General features: G+C 48.4%; 1 protein-coding gene across 1 annotated transcript; it reads right to left on the bottom strand.

Moving 5' to 3' along the window:
- Positions 1–10,180: 10,180 nt before the first annotated feature.
- CD8A (CD8 subunit alpha) lies at positions 10,181–16,578 on the bottom strand. Its single transcript, XM_080683440.1, has 6 exons — positions 16,074–16,578; positions 15,607–15,972; positions 14,901–15,014; positions 14,603–14,713; positions 13,853–13,883; positions 10,181–11,487 (listed from the first exon to the last, which is right to left on the bottom strand). The coding sequence occupies exons 1-6, from the start codon at positions 16,120–16,122 to the stop codon at positions 11,436–11,438; spliced, it is 723 nt and encodes a 240-aa protein (XP_080539566.1). The 5' UTR covers positions 16,123–16,578; the 3' UTR covers positions 10,181–11,435.
- Positions 16,579–17,254: the final 676 nt, after the last annotated feature.

Genomic DNA, 17,254 nt, shown 5'->3' with positions numbered 1-17,254 from the left:
AGAAATATCCTGTAAGTAAATTACATCAAAAAATTTTTTACTTTGGAAAATCAATTTTCATTTGTAATGCTAACAGTAAGACACCCATGAAAAATCACATGGTGTCAAAATAAGCCAAAGGAAAATCATTTGGGCAAAAATGAAAAAGGATCCCAGGTCTAATTTATAGAAAGATTCCTTTATTAACCTTTGGTCAAGAATATGTTTGTATATTTCCAGAAAAGCCCATGTGGATTCCTGCAACAACGGATTCCAGAGAGGAACTGATAGGACTGCTCCAGCCACGAAGACAAGAGGAGAAACAGTCCAGAGATGGAAGACGCTGAAGACGCCTTGCTATGCTAGCTGTCAGCAGCTGTGCATCACTGCAGGTTGCCCAGGACCAAACCAGAGAGGGTCGGACCTGCATTGCCACCATTTGTCTACCATCCAGAACTGAAATATTGCTGGCATGTACACATAAGGAACGCTTGGACATGGAAATTGGGACTCAAAACTGTTGACAATGGAAATTGGGACTCAAGGAACTGTTGGCCCAGAAAGAAACTTACTATAGACTGATTCATTTGCCTCTCAGCATAACTGTAATTGCTTGTCTATTTTTGTTCTCATATGTTTATTTCTAGTCTGCAGATGCAAGATTTTTTAAGGAAAAAAAACGGGGGAGATGTTGGAAGCCGCCCATTGTCCTCACTAGCAGAGAGGTGTGCACAAGGAACCCAGAGGGCTGGTCAACCTTGAAGCTCTGAAAGGTCAGAGCCAACCACCCACTGTTTAGTTAAGGCAATGATAGCTAAAGCAACTTCCACCTTTTAGTTTTATGTAAATCCTTGCTGATTGGCTGTTATTGGAATTGCCTGCCTAAAGGCTATGGGTATATCCCATAGTCTTAATAAAAGGGATAGCAAGGCCATAGCAGGGTGGAGTCCTTCCCCTTGAGTTGGGCTCCTGCCTGGCCCCCAATATTCCCAAATTTATACTTTCTTATCTCTTTCATTTGTGTGCGGCCTCCAGAGCCCGAACCCTGAACCTGAACCACGTTCCAGGTGGGACGTGGTGGGGACACTCACATTGTATAAATATGACAGAGGTATGAGGGAGGGAGTATACAGATGCCATGGAGAGAAGAGAGCATTGCTGAATGCCTTTGCTAAGGGGCTGCATATAAAGAATTTAAAATATCTTCTGTCACCATCTCATCCTGTTTTTGTACCACTAGCAGTGTGAGGAGAGGGGGTTGCTGGACACAGTCCCTGGTTTCTAAGTAGGTGGTTATCTTAGTGTTTCCACAAACACCCTCGCTGTAGAGGGCCAGGGCCCTGCCCCGCCCTCTGACCAGAGTGATAAGGCCCGAACTGCTCTGTCCAGGCTGTGGAGGAGTGGGGTTAACCCTCGGCGTTGCCAGGGAGGGACAGAGGCTGAGTTGTCCCTCCTACTCAGTGACAAGTTAAGGGTAAGAAACTAAGAATACTTGTGGTGCTTTGGTACATATTTTTTAAAAAAGAAAAAGTACATTCTTAGGTTTGTATATTTTAGGTTTCCTACCTATGGGAACCCCTGTGGGTCCCACCCAGTCACATTTGGAGGTAGTGGCCCAAGTAGTCTAGACAAGGCCTGGCAGGACAGGCCAAAGATCCCACCACCTGTCCCTGCAGCACGTGGGCTCCCTGGGACTCAAGGCGTGCTCCGTAGCAGCACTGGCATTACCTGGGAGCTCAGCCCATTTGCAGATACGGATGCTGAATCAGACTCTGCATGTTTGTGAGCAAACTGGCTCGCCCTCAAGGAGCCTCCTGGTGCTCCCTGTTTTATGAAGTATCCTCCCTCTTAAATGTGGCAGGTAAGAATCACATGTAATGACCATCAGGAGTACATGTTTTCCCTTTTCTTGATGACCAAGTCCTGAGTCATCAAGAAAAGTTAAATTTAGTGTATTTTGAGAAAACTTTCAGTGCACAGTTATTTTTAAAATCAGTGTATTTCTTTGAGCATCTAGGTAATTGAAGTGTTATATTTGCAGCATGACAAAATGTATTTTCCACCCTCCCCCCCACCTCTAAAATGGGGAAGGATGAGCACCAGAGGTAAAGTAATAGGATTTTTGTAATGGCAAAATAAAGACTGAAAATGCACCTAAGATAAATGTGTGGTGCACTCTGATATTTTCCAACTCTCCTATTTAATGCTCATCAAGACTGAATTGATTTTCATGACTCACTAATGGGTCAAGATCCACAGTTTTAAAAACCTTGCATTAGGGGACAATGATGAAAGGATCCATTCACAAAGCTACTTTGAATCTCTGTCAACATATGTGTGAGTATTTTTTTCTTAGGCTCCTGTGAGTCTTTACTATGCTAGTAAATATAATATATCCAAACATCAGAAGTATTGTCTATGCAAGAGCTCCTGTATGTCAAGAATTCTTGAGCTTTCTTAGCTATGCTTCCTCCTAGCTTAGAAAAGTGTGATGTGCTTCATGCTAAATACTGGTTTAGGCCAGTGGTCGGCAAACTCAGTCAACAAAGCCAAATATCAACAGTACAACGATTGAAATTTCTTTTGAGAGCCAAGTATTTTAAACTTAAACTTCTTCTAACGCCGCTTCTTCAAAATAGACTCGCCCAGGCCGTGGTATTTTATGGAAGAGCCACACTCAAGGGGCCAAAGAGCCGCATGTGGCTCGCGAGCTGCAGTTTGCCAACCACAGGTTTAGGCAATAGAATCCCTTAGTTAAATAACTTGAATGTGTATATGTTGAGTGCAGAACATATGGCACCTTCAGTGATGTGACCAGATTGTTTAAGTGCCTTCCGATCATAACTGTTCCAGGCGGAAAGAAGGGAGTGGGAATAGAATAAGCTTCCAATAGAGTTAGCCCCTTTGAAGAGTCTTTCCTGGAGGCTCCACCCAGTGATTTAATTGCCACACTTGGCTGCAAAGAAGTCTGGGAAATGTAGTCTTTTAACTGGGCACATTACCACCTGTAATAAAGTGAGTGTTCTGTTAGTAAGGAAGAAGGGAAGAATGATTCTTAGCAAAGCAACTTGCAGTCTTTGCCACATTTAAATATGCATCTCAGCCACGAAATATGACATTTCATTCATATAAGTCGATGCAGCTTTCCACCCGCCCTCAGATAAACAAATGATGTTAGCTCGCTGATATGTCTCCAACTGCATTTCTTAGACCCAAGTGGTATTCCTGTTAGAAGTAGGTGCCTTGGCCTAACTTCCAACAGGACCCCTACTCTACTTTTGCTCCAGAATATACTTTCTATTTGATTTCACTGCCGGTACTGACCTTTGTTTTCTATCTGGGTTGCATAGGTTAAAAGTATCTTTATTTTTGAGGTGCTTATAGATTTTTAGAGAATTTTAAAATTTCTTATTTGCCTAATTTAAAAATTAAAAACAGACTATAAAATACTCAATATAGCAGAGCTACAGTGAAAATAGTATAGAATTTGGACTATGGGACTGGGGATGAAAAAGGGACCACATACTAAACCTGACAAGCTCAGAAGAGGCCTGCATGGTAAGCCTTATAAACCCGGAGACTGAAAGTAACCACACGGGTGGTCTGAACATGAAATTCCTGACTAAAAGCAGATCATGGTGGGAAGTCACACCCCTGGGCCTGTAGCTTTCTTGACAAAGGTCAATCTTTACCTTTCAAATTGTCTATTGTCTTTGTGCATCTAAGATGGCATAACTTTGAAAGGTCAGAGTAATCTTTCCCAGACCTCTCAAAGGCACAACCACCAGCACTAGAGCACGCGACCGCATTGTTATCTTGTTGCCCACATGCCATCTCTATGTGCTGTAAATGCTAACTATCCTTAGTGTAAAAGAAATGTGTTTTTCTCTGTTTTACTCTTTGTCCAGTCTTAGAGATTTCCCCACTTTGCTTTCTTCCACCTCCTTAATCTAACATCAATGACTTTCATGTAATTCTCTGTACATCTCCTCCTTTGATTCTAATATATAAAATAAGCTGTACAACTGCCATTTTGGGGAGCATTTTCTCAGTCCATTGAGATTTTGCTTCCCAGCAATTGTCTTCAGTTTGGCTCAAAATAAACTCTTCAAGAACTTAAGTTGGATTTTTAAAAATCAACATTTACTTGCATAGTTGGCAGGATTCCAGTGAAGCTCACCCAGGATCACCCTGTGGACCCAGACCCCATGCTAGGTACCAGCCAGGGCCCAGCTCCTGGCTTCACATCAGGTGAACTTGGATGAGTTATCTGTTGGAATCCAGGACTTCCTCTTTGCTGTGGTAGAGGGTCTGACTTTATTTGAGCTGTTCTTAGAAAACCCTTCAGGTGGCACTAAAGGTTAGGAGTTGAAATAGGCAGCTGCTTTTAATTTCTGCTTTTCAATTCGAACTGCTTACTGGTAGTCTTGAATAAATCCTTTTACTGGATAAATAAGAGTCCAAACGTGTTCAACTCTGAAGATAAGGGGCATTTACTCCCTCCAACTTGAATTTTGGGTTTTCTTAGGTGATTAAAAATGTATGTTGAGGTGTCTAAGGCTATCCTGCAAGAAAGGGTACCTGTAGGCAATTCCAACACAACTATAAGGAAATGATGGGCTTGTCCAGGGATATATACAGGCTGGCTACGTACCTAGCACTGAGAGTCCTTACAGCTGTATTAGGCAGCTGGGAGGGAAACTGAGACACACAGGAGGACTGGACTGAAGTGATTTGGGAGACGACAGCCCCTTGGAGCTCAGCCTGTAAGCAGCACACTTGAACCCACCACCCAATTTCTCTAGAAATTTGTTCCGACTCCCCAGATCTCCAAATAAAACAAATTAACATAGGAAATTGTGCCTGTAAAGTCAACAAACCTCAAGAATCCCAGTACTTTGTTACTACCCCCACAGGCAATACGTTATAATTCCTATGGATCCTCAATTTGCAAGTATCTACAGAGATGGGAAAATTTAACTAAAAATGCTATCAGCTTGAGATGGCTAAAGTGGGGGAGTTTTGACACCTCCAAACTGATTTTTCTGTATGCTCCATTGGAAACTGCCTGTTCTAAAATTAAACTGAACGAATGGGAAGCTTTTCATGATTGGAAGTTAGAAGCTCCTAACCAAGCCTGGGGTGGAGTGCTTGACACACACTCCACCAATTAAGGAGTCAGGCCAGACCTCCCCAAAGGTCTTTCAGACAAGGGAAAGAGGAGTGTGTTTTTATCGTAGAAAACCAGGTCACCCTAAGAAGGATTGTAGAAAACGGACATGGGATTTAGAAAAAAACAGAAGCAAGCATAGGGCTGCTCTGAGGACTGGGAGAGGACATTTCCCCATCTCCTTACTAATACTTTAGGAGAAATTGAAATTATACTAAAAGGGGAAGTTACTGAGGCTACTTGATCTTTTCTTAACCTTACCCAATTCAGTTCCCTCTCCCTCAGAGTAAAGCTCTGTACAAATGGTAGGGATATCTAATCAACCAATGTCTTTTAAAGTCAGAACCTGTTTCCTTCTACTGGGCAACATATTTTTAATAGTCAAATCTGCCCCAATTCACCTGATAGGGAGATTTTTTTTAATATAGTTGTTATTGTTGATAGTATTACAGATGTCTCCCATTTCCTCCCCTATACCTCTCTCCTCCCACTCCCTACCCCCACCCCCCAGGTCTTCACTACCCTATTGCTGGGATCCATGGGCTATGCATATCATCCTATATAATAAAAGGCTAATATGCCAATCGACCAAACAGCGGAACAACCGGTCACTATGACATGCACTGACCACCAGGAGGCAGACACTCAATGCAGGAGCTGCCCCCTGGTGGTCAGTGCACTCCCTCAGGGAGGGTGAGTGCTCCTCAGCCAGAAGCTGGGCTCACAGCTGGCAAGCAGGAGCCTCTCCCACCCCTGCAGCAGCACTAAGGACCCTTCTGGGGATATCTGACTGCCACCTTAGGCCTGCTCTCCACAGAGGAGGGGTCCCAGACTGTGAGAGGGCGCAGGCTGGGCAGAGGGCCCCTCCCCCACTAGTGCATGAATGTTGTGCACCGGGCCTCTAGTAAGTATATAAGTACTTTGGTTTATCTCTTCTTGTCACCCCAACCCCACATCAAGGTATGTCAGTCTGTTCCATGCCTCCATGCTTTGAGCTTTATTTTGTTGATCAATTCATTTTGTTCATTAGATTCTACAAATAAGTGAGATCATGTGATATTTGTCTTTAGGAGAGATTTTCTTGAAACCCATGATTCCGAGATATCTTTTTCCCAGATGGTGAAATATATTTAGAACTAAATGAATGAGATACTAAACCAACTTTGGGCCTTTTCCAGTACAGATATTGATAAGACTAAGTCAGCCACTCCTATTAAAATAACTGAACGATACTTTGCCTCCACCTAATATTCGCCGACATCCTTTAAGATCTGATGCACTATCTGGAATTAAGCCCATTACACAAGATTGCTTTAAAACTGTCTTATAGCCAAAACCGGTTTGGCTCAGTGGATAGAGCGTCGGCCTGCGGACTGAAGGGTCCCAGGTTCGATTCCGGTCAAGGGCATGTACCTTGGTTGCGGGCACATCCCCAGTAGGGGGCGTGCAGGAGGCAGCTGATCGATGTTTCTCTCTCATCGATGTTTCTAGCTCTCTATCCCTCTCCCTTCCTCTCTGTGAAATATCAATAAAATATATTTAAAAAAAACCAAAAAAAAACAAAAAAAAAACTGTCTTATATTTCCATGTATGAGCCCCTGTAATTCTCCTTCCAGTAAAGAAACCTAATGGAAACGGATGGCAGTTTATACAGGATCTCATAGCTACATATAAAATAGTTATTTCCAGATATCCTTCGGTTCCAAATCCACATACCCTATTGTGAGCCATTCCCATGGACTGCCAACATTTTTCAGTAATAAGTTTATGACATGGCTTTTCAGCATTCCTTTAGAAAAAGACAGTATCTCATTGCCTTTACCTGGGCAGATGGCTAATTTACTTGGACTGTAGTGCCTCAGGGATATAAAGAGAGTCCCAGCTGTTTCTCTCAGATACTAAAAGCTGATTTAATGCTGTTAGTTTCCCTGAGATTCCACTGCAATCCAATACGTGGATGGTTCACTGGTAGGCTCTAGGACATTACCAGACTCCTGAAAGGACACAACAGCTCGCTATAAAAGAACATCAGGCCTCTAAGGACAAGCTTCGATTTTGTTTGCCCCAAGTAAGATACCTTGGCCATCTCATATCAAAAGATGGGCTATTGATTAACTCTGAAAGAGCCAGAGGGATCCTATTCTTTCCTCCTTTCAAAAACAAGACAGCTTGGAGGATTCCTGGGTCTGACTGGATACTGTCGCCATGGGGTTCCAAGCTTTTTACGAACGACCCAACCTCTATATGTCTTATTAAAATCAGATCAGCCTGATTCAATTCAATGGAACCCTGTAGGGAAACAAGTTGTGAAAGCTCTAAAGAAAGAATTATCGAAAGCTGCCACTTTGGGACACTCTAATTAAAAACTTCCTTTCTGTTTATACATGAAAACAAAGGAAATGTTTTAGGAGTTCTAACTCAGAAACATCGAGATCATCATAGACCTATAGGATGTTATAATCAGCAATTAGACTCAGTAGCATAAGGACCATCTCTGCTACAGCCCTGCTGTGCCAGCCAACAGATGGGCTGCTGATTAACTCTGAAAGACTCAGCGTTATGGGCGTTCCTTTAACTATTTATGTTCCTCATTCTGTTGACTCTTGAGTGGTTACCATGTATCTCTTTTTGAGAATGAAAATGGAAAGAATCAGACCCAGGTGGCTGCATTTAGTGTACATGGTACAACACTGGTTGTGAAAAATTCAGTAAAGTTCATTTATTCAGTATCATTTGTTACTATGTTCCAGGAGCTGTTCTAAGCACTTAGGAAAATACATATAAGGCTCGTATATTCTTTCCACCAACCCTTAGAGGTAGGGACTATTATTACCCCCATTTTACATGGGACACTGAGGTATCAAGACTAACATTAGGTCACTTGCCAGAAGACACAGTTAATATAGAATCTGGAAGCTGGTTTCAGGGCCTCTACATTGAAACCTAATCTAAGGCAATCAGGGCCTCCTTTAGTTCCCTTTGGTGGAGAAACCGTACTTTTAAGAGTGGGTTAAGTGGCATCTAAACGTCATATGCAGGGAAGGATTAGCACATGGGTGGGGGCAGGAGGGAGGGGCAGCTTCTTGCTGGTAGAAAGGGGAGGCCCATTTCTGACCCTGCGGTTGAAGAGTTGCAGGGAATTCCCACGTATAGGGTGGGCTCTCTTAAGCACAGTTTAACAGCCAGAGAAAGAAATGACAAATTTATCTGTTTTATTTCTTCCATCAATAGGATATGTTTTTGTTAAATGAATGAATGTTTGTTAAATGAACCTACCACATTGAGGCTGGATTTCAGCTAACCCATACCAAGCTGATGGCATAATAGAGAAGTCATTTCTCTACTTCCTGTTTTTCAGGGTCCAAAACAAGTGTTGTGAGAATCTCCCACGTAGAAGCATTTGTAGAAACGATGCTTGAGGCCAGAGACTGGCAAGTGGAATGTTACTGTTGGACCCGAGGCTTCTGGCTTTGCACTGTGGTGTCTGTGGTCACCAGCAAGCCCCCAAGCCGAAGTTAGCCTCAGGGCCTGCACATCCCTTTTCTAGATTCTCCCTGGTCCTCAAGGCCAATCTAATGAATACTTTTTCCTTTGTTGATATTTTAAATCTCCAAATTATTGTTTACCATTTTATTTATGGTAAGCGAAACCCTTTTTTAGGGGATGGATATGAAAAAATCAGTAAGTACTTAACTCTCTCTGTAGCCTCCGCAGTGCGGCTCCCCAGCTGCTCATGCCTGAGCTGCAGGTTGAGGAGGAAAATGCTGCATGAGATGGAAGTGCCCTTTCCTGTCTTCACCTGGCCCAGGTTCACGTCCGTCCACAGCCCTTCTCATCCATTTCCCCCATGAGGAGGGGAGTGCCTGTTGCAGGATGTTCCTCCTCAACCTGTCCAGGGAACCCGGACAGCTGCCCCGAGCCCAGGCCTTGCTTCCACTTGAGGCCTCAGACCCTGCTCTGAGCTGAGCCGCAGTGCCTGGTTCTGGCCTGCTGGATAGATTCAGGAAGGAAGGGGTAAGACCAAGACTTTGTCTCATAGGAAATGCTAAACTTGCACAGCCAAAAGCTTTTCTGGAAGAAAGGGTTTTTTTGAGCCACACGCTAGCCAGACAAAGGACCAGGCCGCGGGACATGCAGTTGGAACCACCAGCAGCAGGAGAAGACACGCCGCTGTCCTAGAGCAGAGGGCTTTTTTATATATTATGTTTTGGGGTAGAAATATGGAGCGGTCTTTTGTTCGCTGGCCCACAGCGATCAGCTGGGGAGTTACTCTTGTCTTCCTCTCCATCTCTGGCTTGCTGTAACCTAATTTAGGACATCTTAGACGTTTTTCTTGTCAGCAGTTTTTCAGCTTTCACTTCTGCTTTGGGACACTTGGGGTATGTTTTCCCCTTGCTTTCTGTTCTGTAAAAGTTTTTGGGTTTTACAAATTAAGGTTGTGGGAGGCAGTTCTGGAGAGCAGGAAGGCTCTGTCTTTGACCTGATACTGGCTGAGCGTGTTCATTAATGGTGTCTCAAGCTGTGCACTTAGGATTGACGCGTTTTTCCGTATGTGTATTTTACCCCAACGACAACAATGAGTATCTTGTGATTATTATGAGAGGCGTAGCAGCTCATCTGTTACCGAGAAAGGATAAAAGAAGGAGATGGAAGAAGAGGCTAATTTTTTGAAACCCTCACCCGAGGATATGTTTTTATTGATTTTAGAGAAAGAGGAAGAGAGAGAGAGAGAGACATCTATTGCCTCCTGTACGCACCCCAAGCAGGGATTGAACCCACAACCTTGGTTCAGATGCTCCAACCAACTGAGCCACCCGGCCAAACCTAATTTGTCTTAATTGATGTGAAAATGGGGAGTTCAAGGTGAAAGTGTGGACTGACTCAATAATTTTATTTTTGGCATTTATCTTAAAGAAACAAAGATGTGTACAAAGTTTTAGCAGTTGTCATAGTAGTGAAAAATTGGAAGCAATTAAATAGTGAGTAGGAGTTAAATAAATGATGGCACAACCAAAAATGGAATATTATTTTGCCACTAAAGAGTATGCCATAAATGTTTTTTATTAAAGCATAGTGCAATCCCATTTTTTATAAAAAGCAAAGTATATATTTTACATATATGCATAGGAAATAATCAGAAGAAGTATACCCTATAATTAACAATGGATTATACCGGAGGCACAGAATTATGGATGATTCTTATTTCCTTGTCTAAGTTTTTTCTTCCAGTGAGCGCACATTTCTGTGCAACACCGTGAGAGAGGAAATGGGTGTGTAGGCAACAGTTTAGGCATTTAGCTTCCTCACTCCTCACCAGGGCAGAGTCTGCTCTGCCACATCCTCACCTGATCCAGGGGAGACCAGCTCTCTAACGATTCTGCCAGCAGGGACCTCAGGAGCATGTTCAAATACAGCATCTGAAGTTCAGAGATCCAAGAGGATCTCCATTCAACTTTCCTGATGCTCAAACCATATTGGTAAAGGGGTGGCCTCTCCTCTTTTATGGGTTCCTCTGCAATGAAGAGCTGGGAGAACAATTTTGCTTCCACTTAGGGATTCCACAGAGATTTTCTTTCTTTTTTTTTTTTTTTTAATCTTTCACAGAGATTTTCTTTAGAGACGGAGTGAATTCATTTTCCAGGACTCAGTTCACCTCTTCCACTTCATTTGAGGAATCCCTACTGGCTATACAACTTGACAATAAAAACCTGCAGACTTTTCAGCCACATTATAAAATTCTCTGAAAGGCAGAAGTTCTCTTATGTCATGATCTTCTCAGGGTCCTGCGTGCAGTGGTGGGTCTCTCAAAAAATGACTTGCTCCCTTGCGGTTTGAGACAGAGAACCGCATGCTGAGCCAGAGGCCTCCAGAAGGATGATCTGAAGGGTGTGGAGGAGGGGCCCAGCCCAGCCATGACTCTGATCAAGCCTCCCCACTCCCTGGACTTCAGCCTCCTCTGCAAAATGGGCCAGGAGGAGATTTGGACCAAGTGATGGGGAGGCCCTCACAGCTCTAACCGCCGGTGCTGAGAGCACAGCCGGCCCTTTTCCCCAATATGTGTGCGCGGTAGTATTGCAACCCTACTGTAGGTAGACGTACAGTTTTGTTTTGTGTCAATTAAAGACAAAGTAACCCTCCACCCCTCCACCCAACGAAAGTAATAATAACAAGAATGAATACATAAAGAAGGCGGAAAAAACCGAAGGGAAGGGCTGTTGCTCCCCTTGTAAGGAGAGTTCTCAGTTTGAAGTCTTGTAGTGGCTGTTGCGCAGGGCCCCTCACCATCTTAGACGTATCTCTCTGAAGGGCTGGGCTTGCCTCTGGGCCTGACCAAGGGCCTGAAAGAGAGACAACCATCATTGCAGCGAGTGCAGTGCAGCAGCATCCATGTCCACCCACCCTCCCTGGCCTCCCAGGCTTGTATGGGTCTGAGGACCTGTCCCTGGGACACCGCCCAGGCCTGGCGGAGTGACCCCAGCAACCTACCAAGTGCCTGACATGTGCCACCTTGTTTAACCCTCAGCAAACTGAGGGGCAGACACTGGTAATGAGGACTAGAGAACGTGCAGGTGGTGGAGCCAGGATCTGAACACAGGACCTCTGTCAAGGTCCCCATGGAGGTGAGAGAAGGAAGCTGATAATCAAATCATCAGTTGACCTGATTCTCAGTCCCCAGGAGGGTCACAGGGGAGGACGTGAGCAAACCACCACCATCAACTGAGTAGAGCTACTTTATTTAGAAGTCCCCTTGACCCCCAAAAGTCTTCAGCGGGACCCCCTCTCGGGTCCCTCCCTGCACCATCACCTGAAGACCCCCACGTGCAGAGCACCCCGTGTCACCTGCCACTGTCACAGCCGTTGCACAGAAGACATGTTTACCTCAACTCAACCCCTCTAACATGCTGTCTCCTGGGTTGTGTCTCTAACCTTCAACGCTGGCAATCCCAATAAAGTTTTCAAATGCATTAAAAAAAAAAAGTCCCCTTGATAACCACACTAGGAATGTGTGTGAATTCAATCCTGGGCCAGCACCTCCAAATGAGTGTCCTGTCTGCACATGCCATGCTCCAAAACCTCTGCCGAGGCCGAGCTGCCTGCAGTCATCACCATGTGTGTTCGCTCAGGTGTGTGGACCCCTCAGCTATGTTTCATCTGCATAGCTTTGTATTTTAAGGCCGAGTTTTACTCTCAGCTACTCATTTCAACATGGGAATTTTCAGAAAGAGAAAAGGGAGGATTCTCCTCCAAAAGCTCCCAACTGAACCCCAAGTATTGAACTTGCTAAAATTCCTTCTCGGTTTTTAAAGCCTTTATCCTCTTAGTCTATCACCTACAATATATGCATTGAAAATTCATTACATTTCCATTGTTAAAAATAAGGATGTGTAAGATCTTGAACTTGGATCCCTGCAGAGAAATATAAAGGAGTGTGAAGTGCACGCCCCAGGTATAAAGTCTGAAATGCTTTCATCTACTGAAAGGAATGTGGTTGGTTTTCCTTAGCCCCCTGCTCTCGTAGCCCCCAAGCACAGGAAGGAGCCCGAGCTTTGGACAGCAGTGCGGCTCTGCTACTTGCTGGCATGATGGCCTTGAACAAGTCACTACATGTGCTAAGCCTCAGCTTCCCCATCCGTAAAACAGTGGTCACAGTAACTGCTTTAAAAGTTGTTATGAAACTTGAAATTTAAGTACAGGGTGTCCCCAAAAATGTATACATACTTCGAATAATTACTTATTCCCATGGGTTAACTCTGAGAAGAAACATTGGAATTAATAATTATTCGAAGTGTGTGCACATTTCTGGGAGGACACCCAATATACTTATATGGCAAGTCCTGGGTACACTGGAGGCTTTCGTCAAATGGTGGCTATTGTTATTGATAATCTGAGTGTGTATGTCTCTGCCCCCTTGGGTAGGTTTCCTGGCCTCTGAGCAGTGATCTGTGAGATGGGACCACGGTGTCCATCTATCACTTGGGGTTGCCGTGAGGACAAGAGAGATCCTGAGTGTAACCCGCAAAGCAGTGCGGGGCTGGAGTTGGTGCTTGCTAGATATTAGCACATGGCTGCCTCGGCCTGAGCAGGAAGGAGAGAGAAGGTGGAGGCCTTGTTCTCCTCGTGATCATTCAGAATGACCCAGGGCTGAACCTGGATGGGCAGTCCCTTGAGCTGCCAGAGAGCTGCCTCTGGTCCCCCCTTTCTTTCACTCCCGTTCCTGGCAGCCAGTCCAGGCCCTGCATGGGCACAGGGAAATTAGGAACCAAAGCCATCATTTATTTGGTTCAGGTGATAAAAGATGGACTCTCAAGAAACTAGATAGAGCAAGTAGGAAAAAAAAAAATAAAGCTTTCTTATGAAAATACCAAACCACAGCTGTAATCATCCAGATAAAAAGACCTCAGGTTTTTTGAGGAGCTGGAGTAAATTGGGAGACCCTTCCGATTTTTAATTTTTTGGCGCTAGGCCAAATAAGATGCAGATTTCCTGAAGTCACATTGCTCCCGCGTCAGCCCCGCCTGGGCCTCCGTTTCCTCCATTTGCCAGCCTGTAGCCTCTCTGCTCAGGCACCAGGCCTAGTCCCTGTCCCCAGGACTCCACCGCTAAGGCCTCTCAGACGGCTTCCCATCATCTGCTGCCCGGGGAGCTAGAACCTGAGCCCAGGGCTGCCCAGCAGTTAGCAGGCCCAACAGTTAAGAGACTCACCTGGGACATTTGCAAACGCGCCTTCTGTTCCCTGGATAAGGAAAAAGAAGAGGTGGAGTGACTGCCGCCCAATAGTCCCCAAGGATGGTTTCTTCTTCCCTTTTCCTGTTCCTTTGGGTTTCTAACTCTTGGGAGCCCAGGTGAGGGCTTCTTTTCCATCCTTCTTCGCATCAATTAAAAAACAAACACCAAGCAAACTACAACCCCCCCCCCTCCCTCCCGCAAACACAACAACAACATTGCAAATACAGATGTGGTTTACCTGCGTGGGAACCAAAGCCGGGTAGGGGGCTCATGGGGAGAGGATCAAGGATAAACCTCAACCCGTGATGGTTTTGACCCACCCGCAAGGGCACGGGTCCCAGGGCCCAGAGGCGACCTCCCCCGCGGGCGTTTGTGATAAACCCGGTCCTGTGCATTCACTACTGGCTGCGCGGAGGGAACACACCCGCTGCGGCCGCTAGAAGATTGGTAGGGATCTGTCTTCCATTAAAAACCTTCCTGGGGAATGGAAGAGGGGAGGGAAGGCACTTTCCCGCGTCCTTTCTCCAGGGAGAAACGGGCTGTGCCTGGCCCTGCGGTGCAGCGCAGAGTCCCAGAAATCTCCACCCCCACCCCCACCCCCAGCAAGGGCTGCCCCCCAGCAGGGCTGCCTCCCAGCGGGGCTGCCTCCCAGAAAGGGTAGCCTGGAGCAAGCTGCGCAGCGGCGGTAGCGGAGCGGTCGCCTCCCCGCCGGTCTCCCCGACTCACTGTAGCTGCAGACGACGGTGATGATCAGAGCCAGGAGAAGGACCGCGCAGGCCCCAGCCAGCGGCGCCCAGATGTAGATAACGCAGGCGAAGGGCAGTTCCCTGGTGTCCACTGACCACACGGAAGACGCTAACATTTAGGAGCGGGCCCGGGTCCCTCACCCCACCCCTGCCGCCCGGGCTCGTCTCCGTTTTCCCTCGGCTCCTCCTCCAGGAGCAGGGCTGGCCCTGGCAGGGCCCCCCGCGAGGTCTGGACCGTCCCTGACCCGCCCCGCCTCGGGATCCCGCGCCAGCCTCACCTGCGGGGCCAGCTGCCGGCCGGCACGCCTCGGAGCGCGGGGACACCGGCCGCGACGGGCTGGTGGCCGGCGGTGGCGTGGGTGGTCGCGGCGCCGGCGTGGTGGTGGGCTTGGCTGCGGGAGCAACAGAGCGTGGTTGGGGGCCGGACTGGGGATCTGGACGGGAACCCTCCCCCCGCTCTGCCCTAGGGGACGCCTCCTCCCGGTGTTGCCCCGAGAACGACGGGCTGCCGCCCGCGCTTCACAGTGCAGGCTTCGCGCTGGTCCCTTCGCGCGGGCGCGGTAGCCCTCTGTTTCCCGGCTCCGCGTCGGTGCCCCCGGCGCCTCCAGCTGGGACGCAGGAGCTCGCTCCCCTCCATCAGCCTCTCGCCAGGCCTCAGCCTTGCCGGGCGCGCTGCCTTGTGGGCTGGGGTGGATACCCACGCTCCACTGACGAGTAAACGGAGGCTCGGGGAATTTAAGTACCGTGCCCAGGACCACACGAGCACCGGGACTCGAACCCAGATCGGCTGGACCCAGAAAGCTATCTTCAGCCCCTACCCAGCCGCACGTCAGCCTCAGTTTCCTAGTCTGTGAAATGGGAACAGGATCTAATGAGCCCCCAGGGGCGCTAAGAGGCTCGGAAGCGGGGCGTCCATGTGAAAAACGGGTTCAGAGGGGAGTGCCCACCCCCACCCGAGCGGTGCAGTGCCCTCGGCGCCCGGACCTGGCAGGAAGACGGGCACGAAGGGGCTGAAGTAGAGGATCGAGTTGCTCATGAACGAGCAGAAATAGTAGCCTTCGTCCTCTTTGCGGAAGCTCTTCAGGGTGAGGCTGTAGAGGTCGTCCCGGACCTTCGCGCCCGAGAACCGGTTGGGGTCCAGCACCTGGATGGGCTTGCTGCGGGTCTTGGAGATGAACATGAGGAAGGTGGGGCTGCTGGCGGCGCCGGGCTCCTGGACCAGCCAGGAGCAGCCCGTCCCCGACGTGGGCAGCAGCACCTCGCAGCGCAGTTCCACCGGCTGGCCCAGGGTCCCCTTCACCTCCCGCGGCGTCAACCGGAACGCGCTGGACCCGAGGGCCGGGGCAGCGTCTGCGGGGATGCAGGCGGAGAGGCTGAGCCCGGAGCCCAGCGCCTCCCTCATCTCCCTGCCCCGCTCCCCGCGCCGCCATCCCCGAGGGTCGCAAACTCACGGAGCATCAGGCCCAGCGGCAGAAGCAACCCGGTCACTGGCGAGGTCATGGCGCGCTCCCGCGGCGCGGCTCCGCTCCCGGCTCAGAAGCGAGCGAAGAGGCGCTGGAGACAACGGGGTGGGACACCGAGGGGAGAAGTTGCTCCCTTCGGACGGCCACCGAGCCCGATTGCACCTTCGGAGGATGTGATGTCACCCGTCGCCCCGCTTTTTGCGGTTGTCACCTTCCAGCCCAGCGAGGGGGCTGGGGCCTTTGAGTAGGAGCCGGCGGGGCAGCCTTGGGGGCGGCTCGGGGCAGCTGAGAACTGCAGGCTTGAGGTTGAAGGAAAGAGCTTGGAAACGGCCCTCGGAAATGGCACCTCTTGTGGGGGTGGGAGAATGATGCGAGATTAGAGGCTTCAAAAACAGGGTGGGAGCGAGCAGCAACCAGAGAGAGAGTCCACTCCGTTTGCCCTCACTCAGTGTTTCTAGCGCGGTTACCTTGGGGCTTCGTGTGCATAAAGGGCATCGAGGGCTGAGCAGGAAGCGGGGTTAATGGCTTGCCCACTTCTCGGGCACTGGGTCAGGGGAGTCTGGTGTTCACCCAGGAGGGACCGTGGGACAGGCGGTTCCCCGCGGACCACACCCTGGCTCTCTCCTGGCCAGTCCTCCAGTTGTGCACATTAGTCTCATGAATCTGATAGCAGGATCTGAGAGTGTCACTCCTGCCACCTCCCAGGACCTGCAGGACTGGATGAAAGCTTAACCCTGGCTGGGCTCAGAGGCTTTGAGTGCTGGCTTCCCCCAGCCCCTGCCCAGCCCCCCACCCATGCATTCTCTCTCACAGGCTTTGAGATCCTCTGAACTCCTCTTGCCTTTGCTGCTCCCTTTGCTCGGAAGACTTTCTGCTTCGGCCCTGGGGCCAGCTCCCGGGCTGTGAGGCTTGGACCTCATTTCTCTGTATCCCTGGTTCTGGGTGCCGGGAGGGATATGGGTGTAGCCAGGTGAATGCCTGGGTGAATGCAGGCAGTTTTCCCTCTCTGCCCTGGCACTCGTGGCCTCTTCCCCTTTGTCTATTGCTGCCCTGAAACCTTCCAGACCCAGGGGGTGCCCTCCTCCCCGTTCTTTGGGGCTTCCAGACCTGCCCACTATGAATCCTATATCGGGTGCACTTCAGACTGTTGCTTAATTCTGGAGCCAAGA

This window comes from Plecotus auritus (assembly GCF_963455305.1).
Source record: "Plecotus auritus genome assembly, chromosome: 8".
NCBI lineage: Eukaryota > Metazoa > Chordata > Mammalia > Chiroptera > Vespertilionidae > Plecotus > Plecotus auritus.
Note: the sequence above shows the minus strand (reverse complement) of the source record. Positions and strands in the feature narration are given on the sequence as shown.